General features: G+C 40.7%; 1 protein-coding gene across 1 annotated transcript in view; it reads right to left on the reverse strand.

Annotated features, from left to right (window-relative positions):
• The window catches only part of pcdh1a (protocadherin 1a), a 76,153-nt gene extending 64,585 nt beyond the window's left edge, over positions 1-11,568 (reverse strand). Inside the window, exons 1-2 of the mRNA XM_071518339.1 lie at positions 10,774-11,568; positions 7,778-9,964 (exon numbers count right to left, since the gene is read on the reverse strand). Of these exons, the coding sequence (XP_071374440.1) occupies positions 7,778-9,964; positions 10,774-11,568 (2,982 nt within the window). The remainder of the gene's footprint in view (positions 1-7,777; positions 9,965-10,773) is intronic.
• Between the last annotated feature and the right edge of the window lie 15,506 nt (positions 11,569-27,074).

The raw sequence follows: 27,074 nt of genomic DNA on the forward strand, positions 1-27,074 counted from the left end.
GCCTCTTGGACATTCATCTTTCTTCTTTTGTCACCGTCCATTTCTTGTTTTTGCTAAGCTAGGTAGCCTACTGTAAGCCAAAAAGACATCTTGACTAAACATTGGGCATTGCTAGGCAACCGGGCGTGGCGCGAATGTTGAGCGCGGCATTATACAGCTGTTTCTATGAGGGAGTAAAAATGACCCCTCGGCGGTTCTAGGTATAAATGATCATATTTTTTTTTTCTTTTTATCCCACACCCCCCATAATTCACTAGATGATTAATAAACCCATTTTAGGAAAAGTCATGAACTGAGAGATGTAGGGGTTTTATTTTAACATAGTTACATGCATTTGAAAACGCAAGGGGGGTAAAAATGACCCCTTGGCGCTTCTAACTCATCTTTTGATCTAAAACCTATTTTTGATGTAAAAATATTTATATATTTCTGTGATTTCTTACACACAAATAATGCGGAATAGCCTGAATCATTTCAGGATATTCATTATGTGAAGTATATTTTGTTTTAATCCAATTATTATCCCAAGGGGATGTTGTCAATTCAGTCTTTGTGTTCAGTCATCCTAAACAAAACTGAATTAAAGGCACAGAGTATTCAAAGGCAATGCTTCAGCAGACAAAAACATGAAAAGGCAAAAAGTCCATGGCTCAATTTCCCACCATGCTGATGGGAAGGACAAAGAAGCCAAGGCACGCCCACAGTTGTGCACAAATCCAATACTTTAAGTCTGAATGGGAACAGCTCAAACGTGTATCTAATGCTACAATCCAGAAGACCCATGTAACTTTACACAGTCTGAATGAAGCACTATTTGAACTCTTATCTTAAAATGGTGCCCCATGTATTGAACTTTGCAATGAATGTTTGAGTCAAAAAACCTCAAACCCATGAACTAAAACACAATATTTTTCTTGCACACAGTTCCTGAATGAGCACCAATGGGCCTAAAGCTGTACTGTCAATATAACCTAAACCTTTATCTATTTATTCATGTATCTATATTATCTCAAAATCTCAACAAAATAATAAGTCAGTTATTGTATCTGTATCTCTAACACTCTCCAATTCTCTTTTTCTCTCAGACACAATACACACTCTGCTTGTATTTTACTTTTCCAGCTGACTGCTATAGCAGCCCGTTTACACATACACCCACACATCGTAAGGACTAACAAGTCCTCTGTGTGCATTATCATGTACCTTCATGTTATGTGCTTTTTCTCATATCGCAAGATTTCCAATTAAATTTTGGTCAAACCTTTACATGCCGCCTCCTGAGACTCCTGTCATCTTCATGACTATGGTTGATTGATCCAGCCAGGCCTTGATAGAGCCAAAGTATATTCATCACTGCCTTCAGTTCTTATACAGTCTTTCAACATTTATTCGCGAGTGAGAATCCCACCCCACTGGATACATTACCATCTAAGCCTCTCCCAAAGCCAAGGAAGAACCCTGTGAAGCTTTGAAAATACTGAACATTTTCATAATTTCTTCTAAAATATTGATGAAAATATTGATGTTTTATTTCTAACTATGGTAACTATACACAAATTCAGATCAAATATCAACATTTTAAACTTTAATTGGCATTCTGGTACCAGAGCTGCCGAAAGAACAGTTTAACGGCACAGAATCATTATAGCAACAAGCACATAATTTACGGCCACCACCTGATTTAACTAATTGGTATATACTGCAGTGGCTATTTCCAGGGGGGGACAGAGTTATATAACTGTTACACCAACTCCTAACAAAGGTAATACATAATTGCTGATAATAACAAAGATACAATGAATGAATGAGTACTACATGTATAGTGTATTGTACTAGTCCTTATATAACTGGGTTTTGAAAAGCCAGGGGACATACCATGGGCAAGCCAGTTGAAAATAGCATTGTTAGGATGTGAAATGGCAGCAATATTGGTGCCTTGGATAATAATTATTTTTTTCAATACAATGCAGTGCCAACAATCTATTGCATCACACTATTGTGCTATAAAACAGTAAGCAAGACATGCAGTACAGGCAGGGTAAATTATTCCAGTGTCTACAATGCTCTTTTCCTCACTTTCCTGCATGCCTTCCTTTTCTGGGTAATCAGCCAGGGCAAATATTTTGTGCACAAAGAGCCGTGTGTGTGTGTGTGTGTGTTTGTATGTGTGCACGCGTCTTCCTGTCTGTTTGTAAAAATATTGGAAAGCAGATGGATAGTGAGATAGGGAAAGATAGGGAAAACAAGTCAACTGCTGTCCTCGCTTTCCCAACTTTTCAACTGAAATGCAGACGGCATATTTCCGATGATTTCTAGGTTTCACTGGTCTTGAGTACAAGTAACATACAGAATTATGTCTCACAGTCTTGTAGAACAAGCGCAGATTTTGCCTCGGGCCTCGTCTACACCTCTGCTGAGTTCAAATAGCAGTATCGGGCTAAATTGGGCTAATCCCGGCTCAAAGGGATGCCTAAAGTTCACAAAGTATAGGCCCTGCTTAACAATGAAGCAGGTTAATTAAGGCTCACCCTGACTCCTATCCCTCCTTCCTGCTCTTAGAATACATCAGATCAGCTTGAGATACCCGCAGACCAGGGATGGAGATGAAAGAGGAGCCCATGGGGGAACAACACTCAGCCGTCTTTGACAAATAAAGCATTTTAATTGTGTTAATGTACATTAAGTACAAATTTATAGCTTTACAAGCAGTCATCACAGCCATTTCCCTTGGTCTCTCTCTGTGTTTCATACCGCTCATATTGTGTTTTGTCCAAAGGTGGGACTCTCATTAAATGCTGTGTGAGAAAAGGTGTCAGATCTTGGACCCAACAGGGCTAATTATCAGCTCTGAAGGACTGAATGTGAGAGACTGGTTTCCCCAGCAACCATTACGCAATATACATTCAAAGGTGAAAAGGGGGGCAAATTGGAATACAGTAGCAATTGTAGAAGTGCCCCTGTATCTATCTTGTAGTAGCTAATGCAAGGCTTTCCACACTATTTTTCTTTAAGGTTGACACAACTGTGTGGCAGCAGTGTGGCAACCAGTGCAAAAGGTTGGTCATCCATGATAGCTAGCGTTGTACATTTTCAAAAGCATATGAATGGAACTGAGCTTCTCATGATTCACTTACACTCTCAAACCTACACTTTTCTAATACAGACCACAGTCTTCCACAACACAATTCAATCAGGAGAGACTAGGTCGAATGCTCAACTGAAAAACTTTATTCATGACGTGAAACTTTGGCGTAAGCTCCATGGAGGAACTCCTCCTCCTCTGATTGGGGAAAGAGAAGCATGAATGAGTGAATGATTTAGGTAGTCTTCCTGATTGAAATTGCATAGTACTTCACTATGTAAATGACTCAATGTGTGAACATGAGTGTGTGTGTGTCTGTGTGCATGTGTTTGTGTGTACACATATAGAGTTGGATTTCAGCCATAATCCTTAAGAACCAGTATCTGCAACGCCTACTTGGATAGTCTGCACTACACTTGACATGCGTTCATGCATTCACATTTTACAGGACATCACCATATGGTTAGTTATCTCCTTTGAAACGTCTGCACATTTCCACATGAAATGCCACATGTTAAGTTTCTAATATCCCAATTTAATCACAACATTACCTACGCAAGTGTAAGCAATATGAAAGCAATTGTTAGGAACTCCATCCAGAGCACGGAGGCTACAGCAGCCTAACCAGTAGTGTGCTCATCATGTTTGTTTAAACCCAATGTAGAACCATTTTTGTTTTGTTTGATCCCTGTGGCAAAACAGCATTTGTCAGGCTGTTATTTTTTGTCAATTTTATATAAAATAGGCTATCTTATTGGAAATTGTAGACAAGTAGGCTATAGGTCCTAGGTGGCTGTGGAACAATTAAATAAAACACTGCAGTCATTTTGTATTTAAAAAAAACATTTTATTACTGTTTGGTATAATTTTAAAGATTGTTGAGGCAAAAACGGGTTGACAAAGAACCATGGAGGATATGTGCCCAACTACAAAAGCCTAATGTATCCTAGTGGATCATCATCATTTCCTCCTCTATTGAGGCCGAGGCTCTCCATTTGCACACCGCCTTTTGCATGGATGCAGCTTAAACACACTGTCCATGGGTCTGGATTTTATCAGCTCTGGACACATACTTGACAACCGTTAAGGGTTTCTGAAGCATAGGTCTATTCCTAGCATTTAGTATTTAATTTTTTGAGCGAGCATTTTAAAAACGATTTATTTTGGATTTGTCGTGAGGTCAATCTTTTTCCCAACTGCCTTTAACTGTGTGGAGCAGCAGCTTGGGTGTTGAAAGGGGATATCCCCAAAACTGTGTTTCAGAAAGTCTGTGCGTTAAGTGGGTTAATCTAAAGCAATTAGAGGGCAGAAAATTCTCCATGGAGTCTTGGGAGATGATCAGAATATCTTTGAATTGATAGTGCAATACTACTTCCAAATGTATGAATCTGTTTTCATATTTACCATGGGATGAAACAAAACAAAAACGGTTCTACACTGGGTTTAAACATAATGAGCACATTGCTGAATAGGCTGCTACAGCCTCCAAGGATTGGAGGAACTGGATTTTCCCAACATTTGATTTCATATAGCTTGCACTTGCTTAGGTGATATTGTGATCAAATTAGGGCATCAGAAATGTTCCTTAGGGTTTTGGCAAGCTCAACAAACCATTCTTGAGTTTACAGTATCTGACAATTCTGCTATTCAGCCTGGGGTTAGGCTGTTTCTCAAGGCTGACGTTTACACGTGCAGATGTTTCTAAAGAGATAACTATCAATGTGGCCATATCCTCTAATGCATAAATGCATGAACGTGTACAAAATAAATCTAGAGTGACATAGGTGTAGCACAGGCATCATTCATAAGCCAAGGCAATGTGAACACTACATGTACACTACAACTAAATGAAATATATTTTACCAATGTTACTCTTGCACTAAATCTGTGTAACACCTGTGTCACCATTATTAGTCAATGTAAACTCTTGCCATAATCTCAGAGAGTCTTGGTCTTGGTCTGATGCTGGGTGAGCGCTGCAGCTACTCTCTTGGATTGGATTCTCTTGGACACACACGCAAGTATTTGTGTGTGTGTGCATGTGTGTATGCATGTATACATGTACACGTGTCTGTGCATGGGTTTACTGTTTTCTTTACGCTGAACGCAAACAGAAAAATGCGTACACAACCACACACCCTACAGCTTTCAGATCAGATTGGTTTTCATTGTGCATTGACTTTATTTTACAATAGGTTGGCGCTTATAATAAATACACTGGCTTTAATTAGAGCCAGAGGGAGTTAGAAAAGGCTGAATAATGCAGCAAATACAGTAACAGAATGTTTACAACAGAGTTAAAATCTCTTCATGATAAAATCCTTCAAAATTCTGTAACTAAAATAACAAGTTGTATGTGCATTTAGCCTTGCAAATCTTTAGCCACAAAATATATTTAAAAATGCTGGTATTGTGTGCTCATAATTTGTCAACACACAAGTTGTAACTTGCAATTATAACCTGGAGAAGCTCAGTACTAACCACAGACACCTGACCACATTCCCAATGAAAAGCCATTGTTGAGAGAAGCATAGTTAATTAAAGCAAGGGCACCACTCTACATCTGTCACATCACTTGGCAGTGACTTTCATTATTTATTTTGGTCAATCTGTTCTTCCTGATGTGAGAGGGGATGCCATACATGAGACAACATCTGCTGAGGTATGTCACATGAGCTTCAACATCTGTCCATGTTTTTTACACAGGCTGTCAATCACCTGAGTCATGTCTCACACATTTATGTTATCAGAGAAACCACAAACACTGTCTGGTACAGCGAGCTTCCATCTGCAATGCAGTTACAATTAGCAATCTGTCTAAAACTCTTTCTAAAAAGAAAATACACACAAACACAGAGATTGACATTATACACAAATACCCAAGCACACTCCATAGCTTGCAGTCACTTTGGTCCCTTATGTTGTCCATCAAGGAGACAATGTTCTCTAAACTGACTCCACCCACAAAGGCTTCTGATCACCTAAGCTGTCAGCCAACATCTGCTGAAACTACCCACCAGCTAACTGCTACTGACTGGCTCTGAAGAAACCCACACTCAAAATGTGTCACATACACATGTTCAAGACTCAGTGGCATATTTTCCACTTCTATTTCTGTTAATTTCTACGTGGCAAACTTTATCTGCAAAGCCTTGGAAAAATGTCAACTTGCTTTGAATGTAGGATACTAGAGTTTTCTTAGAAGGTGTTTATATTATACACAGCTGCGCCGTGATGTGCGGAAATGTCTTGTAAGCCTATGCGGGTTGGTTACTCAGAGCATTTGACTGTTGAAATTAAATACATATCATATATATCAATATCAAATATTTCCAATATAGAATGAGGACCATCTTTTGAATACTATTTAAAGATAATGGTAGTCAACTTATATTATCCCCTAGCTTATCTTATCCACCCATCCCCCATACATACACACATACACACACACACACACACACACACACACACACACACACACACACACACACATATACACTCCAAGACACACACTCACACACTTGCAGATGACACAGAAACCTAGAGACACAATTCTCTACAATTTTTCTGTTCGTAATCCCCTCTCAGTCTATTAATATTTCTGTTTCCATGGCAATTCGGGCTGTGCCAAATGTTGTACTGTAGAGAGATAAGAGCATAAGGAGTAAAGAGATAAGAGCAAGTGACCTGCAGAGATCAGAGCACTAGAGGTCAGACAGAGAAGCAGAAGTAAGTCACTGAGAAATGGACCGTCCCTTCCCTGCTCACATGCACTACCAACTGGATGAGACCAAAGCACTGACTATGGAGAGCCATCTGAGTTTTCTTGACGATATACGTTGAGTTATTCATTTTTACTATCTTTACTATTGTTTGTATATCCAGCTTTTTTGCCTCCAGATAAGTTATATGGGAGCAACAGAAATATCATGACAGCAATTTGACTGCAGTGTATGATGAGGAAAATGATTGACATTGCTTGTAGTTTACAGAGGAGGCACATGACATTGTATTGGGACAATAATTGTAGGCTGGAAAAACTACATGAAAATGGGAATATATATAAAAAAAAAGCCTTTTCTGTTCTGAACAACTTAATTGCATTATTCTCAATAGAGCACTACGACAATAATTAGATAATTTTGTGCATGTAACCATAGTAACTGTTGATTACTTTTTCAGTGGCAGTTAGAACTTTAGAGGAACACCGTGGTGTTTCAGGTTTAACATTTAAATCATATGCCTTCAGAGAGTTTGGTATGTAATAGGGAAAATCCATATGTTTCTGATAAACAAGAGAAAAGAGTTTGTCCCGCCACAATCTGTAATGTCACAGGGATAGCTCCATAGAGAATGAACTGGAAAAGAAGGAACAACTGACAGTAACAAATTTATGACTATTTTTTTGAGGATCATTTTATATTTTGTAATTTAGACTCGCATGTAAATGCTCAAATGTCAATGCTAAAATATCAATTCATTCGTCAATGTAGATGACTCTGGCAGTACATCATGGGTGACATCAGCTGTAATGTTTTGGACTTTTGCACACTATAAGAATAATATATACAAATTCCAAAATTGTGGTATTCCTCTTTAATACCCTCAAGTCCTGTACAAACAACACACCAACCGCCCCCACCCCTCTAACAGACCTTATGGAAAGTAGTGAGTTTTAAAAGATATGGCTTTTACCTGTTTGTTGTTATACTTCGGTTGGCTGGTCTTGTAGCTATAATCTGAATACTGGTCTGAGCCGGTAGAGTTGTCATCTCCTCCAGTTCCTACAAAGGTGTTGGTGGCAGGAAGGTCCTGGACAGCCTGATGCTTCTGAGAGGCAGAGGGGGATTGGGCCTGCAGCTGGATGGAGGGTAAGGGAGAGTTGGAGCGATAGTGCCTGCCTATATCAGGGCTTCCAGGAGAATATGTAAGGGGCAGGTGAATTCTGGGGCTATCATTGACTCCATCAAGGTTGAACTTGAGACTCTTTTGAAGGCTGACTTCTTCCTCTTCTCCGAGGGGTTTTGAGGACTTCTGGGGTTTTCCTTTCCTTCCTCTTTTGCCTTTGGCATTCTTTGGTACCTGTTTGGGTGCATACAGGTCCTTTGATTCCTTCTTGCCCGCCTGGTAGCCACTCTTAGTCTCTCTCTGGATGCGGTGTCGAATAAATACCACCACCAAGATCAACATGACAACTCCTGCCACACCGGCAAGGCTGCCATACAAAATGTTACTGCGCTGAGCAGCAAGACCACTGTCAGGGTCACCAGCAATGTCTCTATCCAGCGGTGTGTAGAGACTGTGTCCAACTAGGGCCTCCACCAGGCTGACATTTGAAATGGTTTCATTGACATAGATGTGAACCAGGGCAGTGGCATGACGTGCAGGCTTGCCCCTGTCACTCACCCGCACCACCAAGCGGTGCAGTCCACCATGTTTTCTGGTCATCTCCTTGGCTAGAGTGATCTCTCCATTGGAGGGGGAGATGCGGAATAATTGATATGGGTTTCCACCCGCAATACTGAAGACGAGCTCGGCATTAGGCCCACTATCCAGGTCTTCAGCTTCCACGACCTCCACATGACTATCCGGGGAAGCTAGAGGGGACAAGCGCCTGAAGGAGGAATTGGAAGGCTTGGTGACCACAGGGTCATTGTCGTTTTCATCCAGTACATTGATGGTAACACCTACATATGAAGACCTGGGTGGCTCTCCTCCATCCACTGCTTTCAGACGGAAAGTGTAGCTGCTTTCCTTCTCCCTGTCAAATGATATGCTGGAGAGAATGGTTCCTGTTCCATTTTGAACCACAAACTTCCCTCCATCAGGCTCAACAGAGAGGTGAACACGAGCATTCTCACCCTTGTCCACATCCAAGACCGTCACCATGCCAACAGGACTGAGGGGAGGCATGTTCTCCAAGACTGAAAAGCTATAGCCACTCAGCATGAACTTGGGGTCATTGTCGTTGCGGTCAAGGACTTTTATCACAACAGTTGCTGTTCCTTTATGAACGGGTAACCCTTTATCTGCTGCGGTGACCCGGAACTCATAGCGCTCTTTATGCTCTCGATCGAGTGGGCTTCGGGCTCTTACTTCACCCGTATTTGGGTCAATCTCAAATAGGCCCTTGATGGATGAATCTGCCACAATGTTATAGATGAGTTCTGCATTAGTGCCGCTGTCAGCATCCGAGGCTGTCACATCCACCACCCTTTCCCCTGGTTGGTTCTCTTCGGCAAAATCTACCTCAAACAATGTTGGGGAGAATATTGGAGAGTTATCATTCACATCAGTCACCTGCACCTTCAAAGAGTTTGTACTAGAGAGTGCTGGGTTGCCAGAATCCACAGCCACAATCTCTACTCGGTAATCTCTCACCCTTTCATAATCAAGAGGAGTGGTGGTCTGTAGAAAATACTTCCTCTTGTTGTCACTGGATGAGTCGCTGGCGGGGCGCAGCTGGAAGGGCACATCTCCTGCTACCACACAAGTGACCACGGCATTCTCCCCCTCATCCCTGTCAGACACCTGCACCAAAGCCACAGCTGTTCCCACAGGCATGTCCTCTGAAATGTTAGCCACTCCTTCACTGTGAGTCACAAGGCCAATCCCACGGATCTCGACAGCTGGGGCATTATCATTTTGGTCAGTCACCTCAATTGTTACAAAGGTCTTCGAGCTTTTAGGTTGCGGACCCTTATCCCTTGCCACCACATAGAAAGACAAGCTGCTGATTTCCTCCCTATCCAGTGATCCTTTGACATAGATAATGCCAGTGGACCGATCAATTCGTAGGAGTTTTGGCACAGGGTCTAATGCTTGGTGAAGGGTGTACTCAATTTCTCCATTAGGGCCCATGTCAGAATCATTTGCTTTGACCTACAACAAAAAAAAAATGGTGTCTATGGTTAAAGGCTTGAATTAGGAGCAACAATTTAGGGTTACAATTACAGCAACTCTGAGTAGGATTCTCTCTAAATATGAATGAATGAATGAATGAATGAATGGACATTCTGTCATAATAATGGTATTAGTATTAGTAATGACTAATCATGATACTACAATACTGATTACATAACCTCAAATCAATATATAATATTGTATAATATTGTATTAAACAGTATTATTCATCCTAATTGTGTATCTCTAAATCTATTTTGTGCCAGTATAATACAATAACAACAACAGCAATAAGGTGCTTAATTAACTGCACATGCATAATATGCTAATACTTACTAATGCTAATACTTGCAGTGTTACTCCAATATGCAAACAAGAGTAATAACAGTAACTCAATTCAGCGTAACACATTTTATGAATTTAAATAGAAAAAAAGAGTTGTGCCTCAAGGACTAATTGTGGTTTGGGTTTCTCAAGAGTTTTGTATCAGAGATGAGATTTGAAACATTAAAATTTGAAAGCTTATTTTTTTCCAGAATTTGATCAAAATTCAAAGATAAAAAGTAATGTTATATCTATGAAAAGATATTTTCTTGAATATGGTTTTACAATGAAGTCTATGTATCTGAGGAAGAAACACTACACAGACATGACACACAGAATTCAAAATTGCTGTGTTTCTCAGTTGTTGAATATGACAAAATATATTTTGATTGCATTTTGATTCCTCTTTAAGCACAAATTTCAAGCATATTGCACATAACAGAGTGTTTGCAATACCATCTCACCTGCAACACAGAGTGCCCCACTGGACTATTCTCCAACACTTCCGCTTCATAAGTGGACCTTTCAAACTTGGGAGAGTTATCATTGGCATCGGTGACTACCACTCTCAGCAAAGCACTGTTGGAGCGCTGTGGGTTTCCTCCATCCACTGCATTGATGTTCAGGTCATAGGAGTCCTTTAACTCACGATCTAGGTTACCCAGGACGATGAGTTGGGGGAGCTTCTCACCCCTGTCCTCAGCCACCTGCAGGCCAAACAAGGTTGCTGCATCTGGCCCTGCAGTCAGGGCATAATCAGCCACCCCATTCCGGTCCGAATCCCTGTCCGTAGCTAGGGGTATGGAGAATAGTGCTCCCATCTGTGTATTCTCAGGCACAGAGATGGTGAGCACAGAAGAGGGAAATTGGGGTGTGTTGTCATTGATGTCCTGTACCTCAATGCGTCCCTCAATGAGTCGTGGGCTCTGGTTTTGTATCAAGTCTGTCACTGACACTTCAAATTCCAGGTAGCATGGCTTACCCTTAGCCAGGGACCGGCAGTCCCTCAGGGTCTCTCTGTCTATAGCAATCTCTGTGGTGAAGATGTCTCCCGTCTTTCCATCCACACGAAGGTAAGGGGCACCCACCTCCAGCTTGTAGAGATGACCCGAGTCTGGCAGTCCCTGGTCTGCTGCCAGGCTACCTATGAGGGTGTTAGGAGGTTGCTCCTCCTGGACCCGGTACAGGATACTGGCTTCAGCCAAGCCACAGTCCAGCACTAGGACCCACAACAGGACTACTCCCAAATTCAGTTCCATTAGGTCATCAGAGGGTCTGCCTGTGAAATGATAGACAAGTGAAATGATTTAATAATGTTGTTGTGTTGAAGATTTAGCTGCAGTAAGCTTGATGTAAATTATTATATAGCATTTGAGACTGTGTTATATCTTGGAGAAATTACATCTCCGTAGGCGATAATTCATTAACTGCTGTTATATCACAGAGATCACAGAGCTCATATCAACGAGTGATAAAGACCGCAGTGATAAATTTAGTCAGCAGAAAATAATTGAAATCTTTCTGCCTTGTACCGTTGTACCTATTTTAACTCTAAAACTGTAAAATGTAATATGTTTTTCAATAAATTGTATCCAACCTATAGCAGGCCTGGAAGTGCAGTACAATAATTAGACAACAACAACAACAACAACAAAGGGAAAAGAGCCATTTTCAAAACATAAAATCATAACAATAGCTCAGCATGGTTTCTTTTCTGTCACAGTGCTTTAATGGATGTCTCTTTTGTACAAATATCATTTTGCAGAAATGATATCTAGAGAGCTTACACAGAAAACAAACTTGAGGGCCAGTGTGCATTGTTTCAGTTGTGTAACCAAATGAAGGTCTAATACAAAATTTCACAGATTTCATACAGCCTAAGAGACTCAATATTTCAAAACACTCCTCGACATTGAGTGGAATGCAGCTCAAAAATAATCCAACAGTATAGATATCTTCAGAGATAAATTATTAACAACCTGCCAAGATATCATCTAAGAACAGGACTGAACTCTCTGAATCACACTGATCTACTGTATTGCCAGAGAGGTCTCTAACAGCGAAGACATGGGTAAACTAAGGGTCATAGCGGGAGTAAAGCCATTTCTCTTTTCTCTTCGTGTAGATTATGTAACTTGGGGCCTAACCGTTATCATCACATGCAGCTTGCAACAATGCACAATGCAGAAATTTCCATCCATGCTCCGTTGCTATTGGCTATTTCAAACACTGTAATCATTATGTTTGATTTCAAACCTGCTATGTCAACTCATTAATTACTACCCATTATTTTAGTGTCTTCTTTGATCCATATTCCCCCAAGCTAAAGAATCCTGACTTTATTCATGCTGCAAATGATTTTAGACTATAATTATTTCCTGCGCGTGTGAACAGTTCTATTGGTAATTGAAATGGGAGCAGACACTGAGGTTAAATATCAAGGTCCAATGCTCTGGAAAACTTATTGGTGGCAACGTTTTGCCTGTTTGTTTGTGTGTGTGTGTGTGTGTGTGTGTCTGTATGTATGTGTGTGTGTACGTGTAATGAGGTGGTCAATTTGTATGTGTGCTCTCAGTGCAGACTGTAAGGAACCGTTTGCAGTGCGTTTGTGTGGGTGTGAGACACAGACAGAGAGACAGAGAGGGAGATGAAAAAGACAGTCTGTAAGTGTGTATGAATATGGGCAGATAGTGCATTATTTTGAACTTGAATCAATATTTTCTGCACCTCCTAGCATGAAACAATGCTACAAAGAAGAGCAAAGCAAATATGTATTAAGCTAGACAGCAAAACACAAATATACAGAAATCCAATTCCTCTGAATACATTAAAATTGGAAGTGCAGGTTATTGATGCACTAATTGCTTAGTTATTGATGTGTCCCTTTTTACATTTGCAGGGTAGCCTCGAGTCGATGTGGCTTGAATGGTGAGTGTGTGCAGTGAGTGTGTGCATTTTGTGTGTTTATGTGTAAGAGAGAGGAAGACAGGCAGGGCTAAAAGCATAATCAGAGAATTCAAAGTACTCTCCAAAACACATTTCTGAAACCTCTCCATTGACAGTCGGAACATCATTTCTCACATGCTCATTAAGTATGGCTGATTCTAGAATGTTTCACATTGCCATACCCAATTAGGTCAAAGACATTAACTGATATAGTGATATGTTAAATAGAAACATTTAAATACTGTAGATAAATTAAGTACTTAAATAAACTTATTAGAATTTAAATACACCTATTGGATCAAATTTAAATTGATGAAAGCAATTTATTCCACTAACATTTGGTCAATCACACTGTGAGATATCGACCGTTTGAAAAAAATAATTACTCCTGTTTTTGAGGAAATGAAGAATCATTTGTTTGTTTTTAGAATCTTTTGGGGCATTACTGCCTTAATTAGACAGTTCAAAGAGGAGAGAGACAGGAAAGATTGGGAGAGAGAAGGGGATGACATGCGACAAAGGTCCTGGGCCGGACTCAAACCCAGGATGTTGCAGTAACAAGGTATGCTCCAGCAAGACACTCCGAATCATGTGTTTTTGAAATATTCACTGATGAATGTCAGGTTGCAGAATTATTCAAAAATGGGTATATGGCATTTTGGAATGAAACCCAGAATTTATTTCATTTCTTAAATTTGTGTTCAGCTAAAACTGTCTCTACCATTACGGCCACTTCCAGAATGAAGAGGATTGCGTTGGTAATGACATGATTGTTATGGTTGATGACATTCATGACTTAATGTCTTCCAGTTGGCCTCATGCCTGTCTTCCAGATGGCACTGTGCCTAGCAGCCACAGTGAATTGGTGTTCTTTTTCTTTGTTTACATTTACATTAAAATTCATGCTGCTTGTGAAGTATGTATTTTGCCATCAGTCAGAATCTGTTATCTGATGAATATTATGGACACCATGCCTTCAGGTCTTCATCCCAAATTTGTGAGCTCTCTCACAGACATTTTAATCACAAACTTGACAGCAGTGAATGTCTTTTCCCCATCCCAAAGCACTCTAAGGTGGCAGTGAAGGGGAAAGTGTGCTGAGATGCTTCACCGCTGGAGGACGTGAGATTTCCGTATGACACTTCCTAGACTACTGTATGTCTCTCCAATGTTCACTACCTGAACAACAAAATGGATGAATTAGAACTGCTGAACAGAACTAACACTGACATGTCCTGCATCTCAGCGTTTTCTCTGAAAAACTTGGTTATCATCTGCCATCCCAGATGGTGTGGTAGACCCACAAGACTACAAGCTGATTCAGGCAGATCGCGATACATAACTCAGCAGAAAATCAAATGGAGAAAGTCTGCATTTTTATATCAACAAATAGTGGTGTTCCGATGTGTCAGTCACATCACAATCCTGGTCAACCAGCCTGGAGTCAATGGTTTTAGTCTTAGCTGTTTTCATGCCTAAGGAATTTGCTTCTATAAGCTTTGTAGTATACAGCAGGAATGCCTACGAGTGGGACAGATAATAGAGCTGGAAATCAGGCATCAAAACTCTGCAATCTTCGTTCTTGGTGATTTTAAACACTATAAGTGTGCTAGCACTTTATAGGTGCTCGGGTGGAGTGGTGGGGTGGGAGGTGATTGGAGTGAGTGAAACCCTGTTGACTTTAAAAAAAAATCTGCCTGTTAACACCAAAGTGCTGTGGTAGCATAGTATTGTTGTAACTAAGAGACTTGTTCAAAAAAATATTTAATTCATGCATTGACTAAAGGTAGAAAATCACCACACTACTTCATGCCTATTGCAAAAGCGCACACTGACGCATTGCAAAAAGTGTTGCAGACAAACGCAAACATTGTCCATTAAAGCAGCGTTCAGCACATTCCCCCCATGTTGTGATCATGCAGTGGTCCAGATGGTTCCAACATACAGGAAAAACTGAAGGCAGCCAAGCCTAACTGTACCACAGTATGGAGGTGGACCTTCAAAGACTGCCTCACACTGCCTACTGGGTTTGACACACTGAGAGACACTGTCTGCTCTTATAGCTCTTTTTGTGAGGATGCTTATGTTGCAAAGGAGAACACTGTCAAATGCAAAATTGCTAAGCAATGGTTTCCTGGGGAGTTTAGGACCCAGAGGAACATCATGGAGCAGGCTCACCGGATGGGAAACGAATACTGCCTGGCCAAAGCCCAGCTTATTAAGGCCATCAAGGGTGCCAAGTCCTCATACAAGACCTGACTAGAGAGTCAGTTTTTCATGACTCATGCTCAGCATGGCCATCACTCAACAGACTCACAAGCTGCAGGAGAAGACCCACCCAAGCATACCCCTACACTTGCCAACAACCTCTATAGATAGAAACAGAGTAGAATTCCAACCAGCAAGGGGAAGGGAAGGGGTTCTCACCTTTGTCAGTAATGTTAAAAAGCCAACTGTCTGCTACCTTGGGCTCAATCTGTACAATGAAACGTTGCCATTGACATATTATGTTTCTGTTGTCAGACAACTACAGGACGATAAATAAGTGACTTCATTCAGGATCACAAAATGTCAACAGGCCAGGAATTATGTTATATAGATGTGACATCAAAGGGAAAAATGATTGCTAACAAGCAACGATAGCTTGTTGTGTCCTTTGTGCAGCCAGTTTTGAAAATGCCAAAGTGGCATTGCCTTTCTGCACGACAAATACACAAAACTCTCTTAAAAAAACAAGCACAGATCCTGTACAGAGCCACGGCTCATGTGTTCAATTCTATGCACTGAAGCACTGCGACACGGTCAAATTGCCTAATTCCACTAACGTTACTTAAATACCACAAGATGACGTCACCTACCGTTAAAGTCTGTAGGGCAGCGAAGACGAGTTACTGTCTGCAAAACCCCGTTACTAACTGTGGAATGCTAAGTTTCACTTTTGTTTTCACACTGGGAGACTGTGGATTGAGTTCAGTGCTGCTGATCTGCTGTCTGTACATCTCCAAATTACAGACGTGATGCGCACATCAGGTGCATTAGAGATCGATTTAGATCCATTTCTACACACTGACCAAGTTTTGATTTTGTACCTCTGTATGGGAAACACTGCATCTCACAGTCAAAAACGCCCTCTAGAGGCCATCTGATGAAGCGCATCATCTCACTAAGCTTTACCTGGCTGACTGACTGCCTGACCTGAATTTGCGTCGTGATGCCCTCGGCTGTGTCGTGGTTAAAAAAAGTGTGTTTAAATATATTATTATGTGACAATATGCGACCAGCTTTCTTTAGCCAGTTAGCATTTTAATGATTTAAGACAAGTGGATTTGATTCTCTAAAAGAACAACAAAATATATGACAGAGGACAAGACAAAGACACATTTATTGTCAGATTAAAGGAATATTCATGACAACTTCAGTAGGAACGGACAGAAAATGTGAATTTTAAAATTGACATGAATGGGGAGTATATGGTGTCTGCCTTCCCCTTCTACCTGGTCACACACTTTCCTTGTGTTTCTATCTATTCCTTATACTGTCATTTTGAAGGACAGGGTACCACCAACTTCCCCCTTGCAACTGCCAACAATCATCCACCCCTCCTCCTCACCCTCAAGACCTCAGTGTCCAGTGTCTACACCCCTGCTCATCACAGAAGAGGAGGTAAAAAGATTTCTCTGGCAGCAAAGCGTGAGGCAAGCTGCAAGTTCTGACTGAATCTCACCTGAAGCCCTCCGACAGTGCACCAACCAGCTGACCCCAGTGTTCACCAGCATATTAACTACTCCCTGTCTACAATGAAAGTTGATATCTGCTTCAAATCATGCTGTTCAACAGTTGTTCCTGTTCCCAAGAAGAGTATGGTTCCCTGCCTTAATGAGGCCAGGGGTACTGACCTCAGTCAAAGTGAAGACCTCTGAGCAACTGGTACTGTCCTAGCTCAAAAACATCACAAACCCACTCCTCTACCTGCTGCAGTTTGCTTATAGGGCATATTGGTCAGTGGACAATGCAGGAACATCTGGACACCCCTGGCCCTATGGGTAGGATCCTGTTTCTTGACTTCAACTCTGCCTTCAAAACTGTCATCCTGAAACTACTCCTAGGAACCTGTTAGTCAGAAATGAGTAAAAACCAATTACACCAATTATTTTCGACTCAATGACCTTTAATCAGGACCGGGGGCTGAAGTCAAATAATTTTACCACTCTGAAATGGGGGTCCATATATAAAAAGGGATGTAGTTCTCCTTCAACTCTTCATCCAATATGGTGGAAAATACCTTATAACTAAATCTGACAATTGCTCATGTACATTGTGTCCTCTCACCTCCAAAGTAATAAGAGTTATTGTTCAAAAAATTATGAAGCAAAGTGTATAGCCTATCTACTTTGCAAAGCAGATCACTTTCTAACATGATGGTGGGCCTGTCAAAATGAATTGTTACCCATTTAACAACTGAGGGTAATAACATATTTGCAGATTAATGTTACTAAATAAAGTCAGCAACCACAGTATCCTTTAGATAAGAAAGTCGCCAAATGCTCATTAGAAGAAAAGCCATTGATAGTAATTTTGAAATGAAATTATAAAAACTTAAACATGATTTCCCTTCTGTTGCATGGTAGCAGAAAAATATGAACAGTAGCAATACAGTACTCAAAGCAAGTGATTAAGTTAACGAAAAAATTATAGAAATGTGTAAAGTGCAATGATCGTAGTGTATTTCATAGCTCCTCCTAGAGTGAATGTTATAGCACATCCTTTCACCATTGGTTTGTATTGGAAAATAATTACCATTAAACTACAAATATCGTAAAAAGCACTGAAGAGAGAAATCACAACACAGATGTCCCAAAAAACTTGCTACCTTTGAAGTTGGATCAGACTTTTTAGCTTAAAATAGTTGATGATAAAGAAGTTTCTAGCTGACTAAATTTGGGCAGAGTAATAATAAATAAAAAGTAGTACAAATATAAAGAAGAACTAAAGCGTGATGGTGCACATGTGCGCCTGTCCTGGTTACCATAGAAACAGACGATCTACTGAGTGAGTCAACTCAGTGAGTGACTGGGTGACATTTGCTCTTTAGGTTGGCCGCTCCACAGGTCCAGCTAAATCGTCGCAAGAGTACAGACCGTCAGCAATTGGGTTTGACTGTATATTTACTAATATGTTAAATACAGATATTATAGAGAAAGGATTAGTGTTGTGTCCAGTCCCAACAATTTCAGCAGTGTATAGGAGACAAATAAGTCATCTAAAATCGATTTTATATACAGCTGCATTAAAGATTTATGATCCATCAGCACCACCAGATCCTTGATGTTTTCTTCCTCTGCCAAACCCAAATTCCAGCCTATTGTACAAATTACGTTTATGAATTTCAACTGTAGGATGCGCTCTACCTGGCTATGGTACGGATGATTTAATGATTTTGTCTATTGATGTGATTTGATCTATTGGCTGACTCAATGCCCAGGTAAAAACCATTGCCCTCCCACCATCATGATTGATGTTACGCAGTATCACTCCAGCCGTAAGGTCTCCTTTTGCCTCATCTTCCAATGGAGTTTATTGCAAAATGTTATTCTATAGGAGCCACACCTCTAGTGACTGTGTGTTACCTGATGGATGGTGGTGAAAAGGCAATGGTTTTTGGTTGCTACACAAGCTCAGGGCCTGGGTATCTGAATGTGTCCAAGAGTCATCCATGTATTCCACACTAAAAAATAATGAGGGAGGGTCCATCCTGCAAATGAAATCCTAGTGAATACATTGAGATTAAAGTGGCTGCATCTAGGCCTTGACAGAGAATTTAAAGGGTGATATCAAGACTTTGATGATGCTGATAGGTGACAAATTTTACATTTATTATTTGTCATGTGTAAATGATCGAATCTTGAGTTTAGTTGCAGGGATATTTCACCAATTTTGCATTACTTTACAAAGGTTCTCTTTCTCAGGTTTAAAAACAGCTATTTGAGCAGTCATGACAAACACATCTTGTGCCGTTCCCATGTTTTGATGGCAAACAGTTAGCCTCCCCACAGCAGCTCCATTAGATGACACATCCTGTAACTAATATTCCTCATTAGCCCTTCAGTATCCAGAGCAAAGTAGAGGAACTGTTTAAGGTGGATGCTGTCACTATCGTTCAACTACCTGTTATGAGGATGGAGTATCAAATAATAAGAGGAAAAAAAAGGTGAAATGATAGCCGGCAGTCTATCCTTTTGCCCCTTATTTATCCTTTCACATCAGAAATGATCATTTCTTGAGCAGCAGATAGACAGATAGAAAGACAGATAGATAGATAGATAGATAGATAGATAGATAGATAGATAGATATTCCTATTGATTTTGCCACTGCTGTTAGTGTCCTCAATAATTATTGCCAACACTGTTTAAGTTTGTCTTTGGCCAAACTCCCATCACAAACACAACTGCTGCAAAATCGACTGATTTAGATCATCACATTTATTCAGTTTATGTTCCTAGATAGTTTGTGAAGTGTAAGATAGAAGATAGAACTGGGTTATGGGCCCGTTTTGATCTGCTCTGTTTTGATGGCCTAGTGTGGGAGCTTAGACAGACATCACTATGTAAAATAGACTATTAAAATTTGCCTGGTGGTCGGTGGAGTGGCGAGAAACAACACCCCAGACTCTCACTAGAGAGGAGAGGAGATTACCCGTGTGGATGCGCTGATCAGGATTTTTCCACCAATTACCGTTTACGAATCTCTTAATAAGAAAACTGCTAGATAGCGATCACATAATTGTTTATTAATATAGTAGGCTATACATCAGATTCATTTGTGCAAAAGTCGTTAGTTTGAGTAAATAGCTCTAATCCTACACTAATAAAGGGAACGAATGTTATGTTTATGGCTAGTATAGAAAGCAATGCAACAGAGTGATGGTGACTAAGGGCTGATGCAAATGGCTCAAATTTTCTGCTTCACATAATCAGAATGGAATAATGAAATTAAATTAGCCGAGCGCCAGTTTAGATCATCAGATTGAAGCGCATGGACTCGTATCAATGTAGGTGAAGTGCTAAGATATGCAGACTTAATACCATTACTCACGGAGGCGAGACCTCAAGTCTACTGTGATGTGCTTTTTATTGCAATGTGTCGTCTTATCATTCAGCGCATCATTATCGTAGACTACATATCGAGGCTATCTATCGCACAACCTGTAACACTCAGGCTGTATCGTAGTATAAAGTACACCACACACAAGTTGTTGTAGAAAACAGTCTATTTGGCCTATGGCCTGTGTCATTAGACTTATATCGTTAGACTTAAGACATTCAGAAAAATGTTCAAGAGGAATCTGATCCACAGCACGCCACAAATCTTTAACAATCCAAGCACACATGCCTAACAAACCAAACCAACTTTTGGGGATATTTCGTAGTAATTTCAATACCTGAGCAAGAGACTTCTCTATGTGCGCTTGTCGCGTAATCCGTCCGTAGTTGATATTTCCCCCGGTGATCCCAGAGGCAGGTGTCTAACCCTCAAACCTCCGTCTCAGTGTAATATCAAAATAACTTCAGCGGGCACAAAATCCATTAAAACGATTTATAACTTTCCGCATCAAATTCGATGATCCCACGTCCCAGCGTCGTCTGGCAGCCATCTATAACATATATAACATTAAAAAAAAAATCAATTTCTGTCCATGGAAATATTACAGGTTATGAGCAGATTGTGTCAGATGCGTTTATGATAGCGCTGGAAAATGAAGCGTCTCATTCCAAAGGGAAAGCCTACTGTATGCCATTTTCAATCCTCAATAACTGATCCCTGCCAAGATATGTACTCGTTTGGCGCATCCCTTTGGTCCAAGTTTCTCCAGCGCTTCCTCTGATAAAATAAGTAAGGCACACTCTAAGGACGCACTGACTACCCAAATGATAGCATTATAAATGTAATTTTCTTCCCATAGAACGGAGTAGCCCGCACCTACACAAGAAGCCCATCTGAAGCATTTCCAGAGAGCAAGTGATGAGATATTGTGGGTAGGTTAGTTGCTCCCCTCTCTCTCTCTCTACTCATCGGAGCGTGGGAGGAGGTGGGGCTCCCATCCACCGCAGCGCACAGCAACTTCACACTCACATCACATTATGCCTGGGCTGCCCACCAGGACACGGTTTGATACCTATAGTTTCAGAACATCTCATCAAACTAGGTTACCTAAAATAGACAAATAGACACTTTGCAACAAGCATCTCGTGCAAGCACTATAGTCCTGTCTGGCATGTTCTCGCTTTCTCTCTCTTTTATGTTTTAAAATTATATTAAATGCATTGATCGTATTAACTTGTGTCTACATTTGATGTAACAGGTCGTCTGCACTGATAATTTACTTGTTGATATGCATTCCATGTAGCAAAGTGAGCCTAAAATGGAGCTGGATGGAAGCATATGGGCGCTATTTATTCATTTGGCGCCACCCTCAGGCGATTATAGTAAGGGAGGGAAGTAATTCAGTCGTCTATCAACTCGGGAAATTAGGGGGATTGATTGTTAACGTTGTTTGATGTTGGAGTAGTGCACATTATAAAACTGGTCTCTTGCCAATGAAGATAATGACAATCAATTCTACAGGACAAAGGCTCTGCAGTTTGTGCACCTTGCAATAAGCTACTTTAGTTATCTCTGACATCATCTGTTAAAACTGCGGCAGTGTAATTAAAAAAACAATGCATTTGCTTGGGGCTATAAATCAGCATTGCTCAACGGGGAGCAAAATCCATCCCACGCCACAGTTACTCTCTTCCTTCCCTCCAACACTGATGCCAGTGATCATAACTGCTAAAGCATAAGCAATGGACCAGGAGCAATGAGTCAAACGCGGGGTTTTGCCACAAAGGAAAGCCCTGAGCAATGTTCTCCGGAGAAAACATGATTTCCTATCTTCCCCAGCCATTCCGAAGCAAGAGTTTATCAGAGTGTTTCCAGTCTGTGATCCTTTACTCCTCCAGTCTCTCATTAGCTGCACACACACAGCTGTTGGGTTACCTCTCCAGGGCTCCCATTAAGGGCTGTCAGTCAAGCTTACAGTGTCCCTCAGCCAATCATATTAGAGCTCCCGCCCACGCGCCGCCACCGAGATACAGGTCTTCACCAGTCATACTAATAGCGATGGAGCGCTTGACCAAAAGAGTGACCAAAGAGTCCTTTGTGTTGAGGACAGGTGGACAGATGAGAAGAGTGTTAGAAGAACAGTTAGCTAACAATTTAATAAGAGACAATATCACACTAATAATGTTAGAGCATTCGTACAAGTGATCCAACAGTCCTCTGGTAGAGAGTATCGGTGAAGAAGAGTTTTACAACAGGGGTTAATATTACTATGGTATAGGGACTAACCAATTGAGTCAAATCTTTCAAATTTCACTTATTTTAAGAAGGTTTTTTTAATGCAAGTTTTTTTTTATTTTTAGTCAGTTGACAGAACATAAATTCAATCGTTCATATCTATGTTAAATTTAATAGAAAATGAATTTTCATATTCTCATGTTCAACTTTTAGTTTTTGATCTGATCAAGTTACCCATTTAAAAAGTGTTCCAAGCTGATTATACTTAGCACAGATGCATGACATGACATGGCTCCTCATTGCTTTTGCTGTAGTCTTTGAAAACATGTATGCTGAAATTCATACTTTTTTCAGGCTGATCAGCAGAGACAGAAGCTGCTCTGAGGCCACTCACTTAACAATGGCATTGTCTGTTTCAGGTATGACAGGCTGAAATACAGTCTTGTTTGATCTCTGTATTAGTCAGCTGAAAGAGTACAGTTCCGTTTGATTCCCGTTCACATTTTCCTGACGGCCATATGTGAATATGAGAGCGGCAAAAGAGGAAAGACAAGGGTAATCATTGCATCAGAACAAAGGCCAAGAATGCCCTCAAGGTCTCCCAAATTCCCCAAAAGAGTCTGCTCACCATTTCTGGCCAGCATATCCTCCATAGCCAGCGCCCTGAGTATCATAGCATTAGACATTGCAGAAGATGAACTGGTTTGACTTGGTCATGTTCAGTCATTGTACTGTGAGTTTGAGGCAACAATTAAGTTTTACAATGATAAGGAAAATAATGTATTTTCTACAAATCCATACAAATATCTCAAATTCTTTCTACATTTGTTTGCCACCACTGCATGTGCAAACACATGCACATAAACAGTGCACATGTGATACATTTGCATTTATTCTCGTATCACATACCACACCCAGAGCCTCGAACACACACACACACACACACACGCACACACATACACACCCTCTTCACAGGGGTGCATACAAAGAATAGAGGAAACAAACACGTAGACACCAAGACAGACAGACAGGGACACACACACACACACACAGCAGGGGAAAAATGTGGATACAGTTAAAAACAGAGAAAGAGAAAAAAGGAATAAGAAAAGCAAAAAACAATGCAACAGAATTTATAAGCATACATTTTAAAGGTATCGATCAAAATAGCTTCTGGGATATTTCATTTTCTGCCATGACTCATCTTTTTTTTCCCCTTTTCCCCTCCTTACTCTTCTCCTTCTTTCCTCATCTTGGGCAACAGATGAGTTGAAGAATAAGCTGCATTTAAATTTGTGGAGCATCCACTTGTGGACCAGAAGCTGTTACAGACGGGTCAACCCACGGATAGGAAGAGGGTTAGATTGGAAACATTGGAAACTTTCCAATTCGCCTGTCCAGCCCTGAGACAGCCAAGCCACCTAAAGTCAGCTGTTTACCAAAGAAACATTAACACACTGATGGAGTCTGATTCGCAAATTGTTTGCAGTGCTACTTAAAATAGGTTCCCAGTTACTTATGAATTGTTCCAGTCTGTTATCAGGTACATGTGATAGTCTTTCAAGTGAAAGGATATTTATAGGTTTCTCATACCAGAGAGATGCGTCAGAAGGTTTCTCATCAATCCAAACTTGAATAATGCACAATCTTGCAGCATGCTAGTACAACTGTAAGTAAGTAAGTAAAATGTTGTTTATATAGCACATTTCCTACACAGGGAAACTCAACGTGCTTCATATAAAAGCAAAACTTAAACAAGGAAAACTGTACAAATTGTGCAAATAAATATTCATTCACACATTGGAAGAAGGAAAGAAAGAACCTGTAGAACATTTCTAAACTTAAATTCAGAATCTAAACTGATTCTGAATTCCTCTTTACCCAGAATACAAACCAGGGAGTGCATCCTAAAATGCCTTCTGTTACATCCTTGATATCATGCTGCAATCTTTGGACAAGTCCAGAATACACAATTACAATTTACAATTACAATTACAATTTCTCATTTGGCAGACACTTTTATCCAAAGCGACGTACACATGAGATTTTAATACAACACAAGCAAGGTTCTAGTCAGGAGAGAACAACGAGAGTAAGTGCCATAAAGCTAAGTTCTGGTCCAACAGGACATAGGTGCTACGAGGCAGTGCTATGAGGCAGTGCTATGAAGCAATGCATAGAGTCCATAGAGTGCATAGAAGCAGATAAAGAGGGTTTTTTTTTTTTTTTTTGGTTACACAGTCCATTAGGTGAGAAGCTGTTCACTAAAGAGCTGGGTCTTTAGCCTTTTCTTAAAGATTGAGAGGGAGATCTGCAGATCGAATGGAGTTTGGTAAGTCGTTCCACCACCGAGGAACCACAGAAGAGAAGAGTCTGGCTAGAGACTTAGGGCCTTGTTGTGGTGGCAGCACCAGGCGCCGTTCCTTGGCAGAGCGTAGTGGGCGGGAGGGAGCGTAGACCTGAATGAGGGAGTTCAGGTAGGTCGGAGCCGTTTTGGTTGCTGCTTTGTAGGCGTGGAGGGATATGAACAGCGGAGTGACATGTGCTCTTTTGGGCTGGTTGAAGACCAGATGCGCTGCCACATTCTGGATCATCTGCAGAGGTTTGAGCGTACATGCCGGGAGCCCTGCCAGTAAGGAGTTGCAGTAGTCAAGGTGTGATATTACATGCGCCTGCACCAGGAGTTGGGCTGCATGCTCAGACAGGTAGGGTCTGATCTTCCTGATGTTGTACAGGGCAAATCGGCATGAGCAAGCAACAGAAGCCACATGCTCCTTGAAGGTTAGTTGGTCATCAATCATGACACCCAAGTTTCTGGCAGACTTTGTGGGAATGAGCTGCGCTGATTTGAGCTGGATACTGATCTGTTGTTGTACAGAGGGACTGGCTGGGATGACAAGGACCTCAGTCTTTGATAGGTTAAGCTGAAGGTGGCGTTCCTTCATCCATGCCGAGATATCGGCGAGGCATGCCGATATCCGTGCAAGACTGTGGGGTCACAGAAATAAGTGGCCATATTACACCTGGAGCACTGTGAATTACAAACAATTGTCAAATACACATCAAAGATCTATTCCAATCTGCTTCCGTTCTATTTGTAATATTACATGTTTCAGTTGTAGTTTAATTTTGCACATGTGATTCTAAATTGCAGATGCTACTTTGAAATTCCATCTGGTAGTCAGATTTCATGTCAATAAAAATTATAGCTCTGGAAAAAATAAATAAATAAATTGTCCTAATAATCATTCTCTCCATGTTGCCATGATCAAACAAATGAAATGCGTTAATGTACAATTGATTTCCTTATGGCACATTAACATCTGAAGAGATTTGGTTATAATGCCGTCAGATAGCACCACAGAAAATTAACAACTCCCCATGATTCTTTTCTTGTTCTGCGCCGTGTGTGTGTTTCTGATTGACAGCTACAAAGGTTGAACAATTTACCCACTAATATTTTCACCATGCAGCTGTCAGTTCGGTTATCAGCTCACCTCATGCACTCTTGTTTATCCCTTTTCCAAACAACATCATACAAGAGACAGGTGAGAAGCTTAGCAGTGAGATGGGCACTGACGTAAAGAAAAAAAAGAAGAAGGTTGAAGCAGAAGAGACAGAAGTAAAGAAGAAGAGGATGACTTGAAAAGGTTCGCACAAAGCCAGTGTGAATAAGCACTGAATAGGAAGACTAACATCACAAGGCTTTTTTGGTTATAACAATGAAACAGACTTTGCCAGGTTAGGGTCATACTTCTAACAGCACTTTTACTCTTTCTGAGAAACATTATATCAGGACAGCCAGATGAGGTATGAACATTTAGCCCCCCTACATTTCAAAAGCATTATATAAGGCGTGTATTTTATGTATAGTCTCTGCTTCTTGCACTTATTTATGGGGATAGAGTAAACAGTAAACTTAAATCAAGAGGGAGCATTTGGACTTATGGTTGGCCCCATGTGGTTTGGTTAATTAACAGAATGGCACTCCACTAAGCAGAGATACAGTACTAGAGGTGGCAAGATGCACCTCTCTCCAAGCCTCCCTCTTGTAGAAAATACAATATCTTGATTTGAAAAACAAGGCGCTTAATTCTCACAAAAGTGGGTCTCAAACATGTAATTGAAATGTAACCATTTCAAGCCATTTATGTAGATTTGTGAGGGTGATGAGTATGCTTCACTCCAGGTGTAAATGATCCTGTTACCATCAATATCATATAAACATGTTGCCATGACATGTTTTACAATCCTCACACCTCCCAAAACTTTCAGTGCATTTATTCCAGTCCCTATGGTATGCAGTACTGATGGATGTGTCACTCTTTTTCTTATAGGGTTTCTTATAGAGTGTTGCAGTGTTTAAACATGCCTTGCATTTCCTTTTTTTGCTCATTGTTTATTTTTGCCACTGGGTTAGGATTATATCCACATGATCCCGACAGCTAGGGATGCGTAGCAGAAAAAATAACATGTCTGATA

The sequence above is a fragment of the Centroberyx affinis genome, unplaced genomic scaffold (assembly GCF_046629955.1).
Source record: "Centroberyx affinis isolate AG114_WGS23_722 - 3 ecotype Tasmania unplaced genomic scaffold, CSIRO-AGI_Caff_v1 ptg000567l_1, whole genome shotgun sequence".
In the NCBI taxonomy this organism is placed as follows: Eukaryota; Metazoa; Chordata; class Actinopteri; order Beryciformes; family Berycidae; genus Centroberyx; species Centroberyx affinis.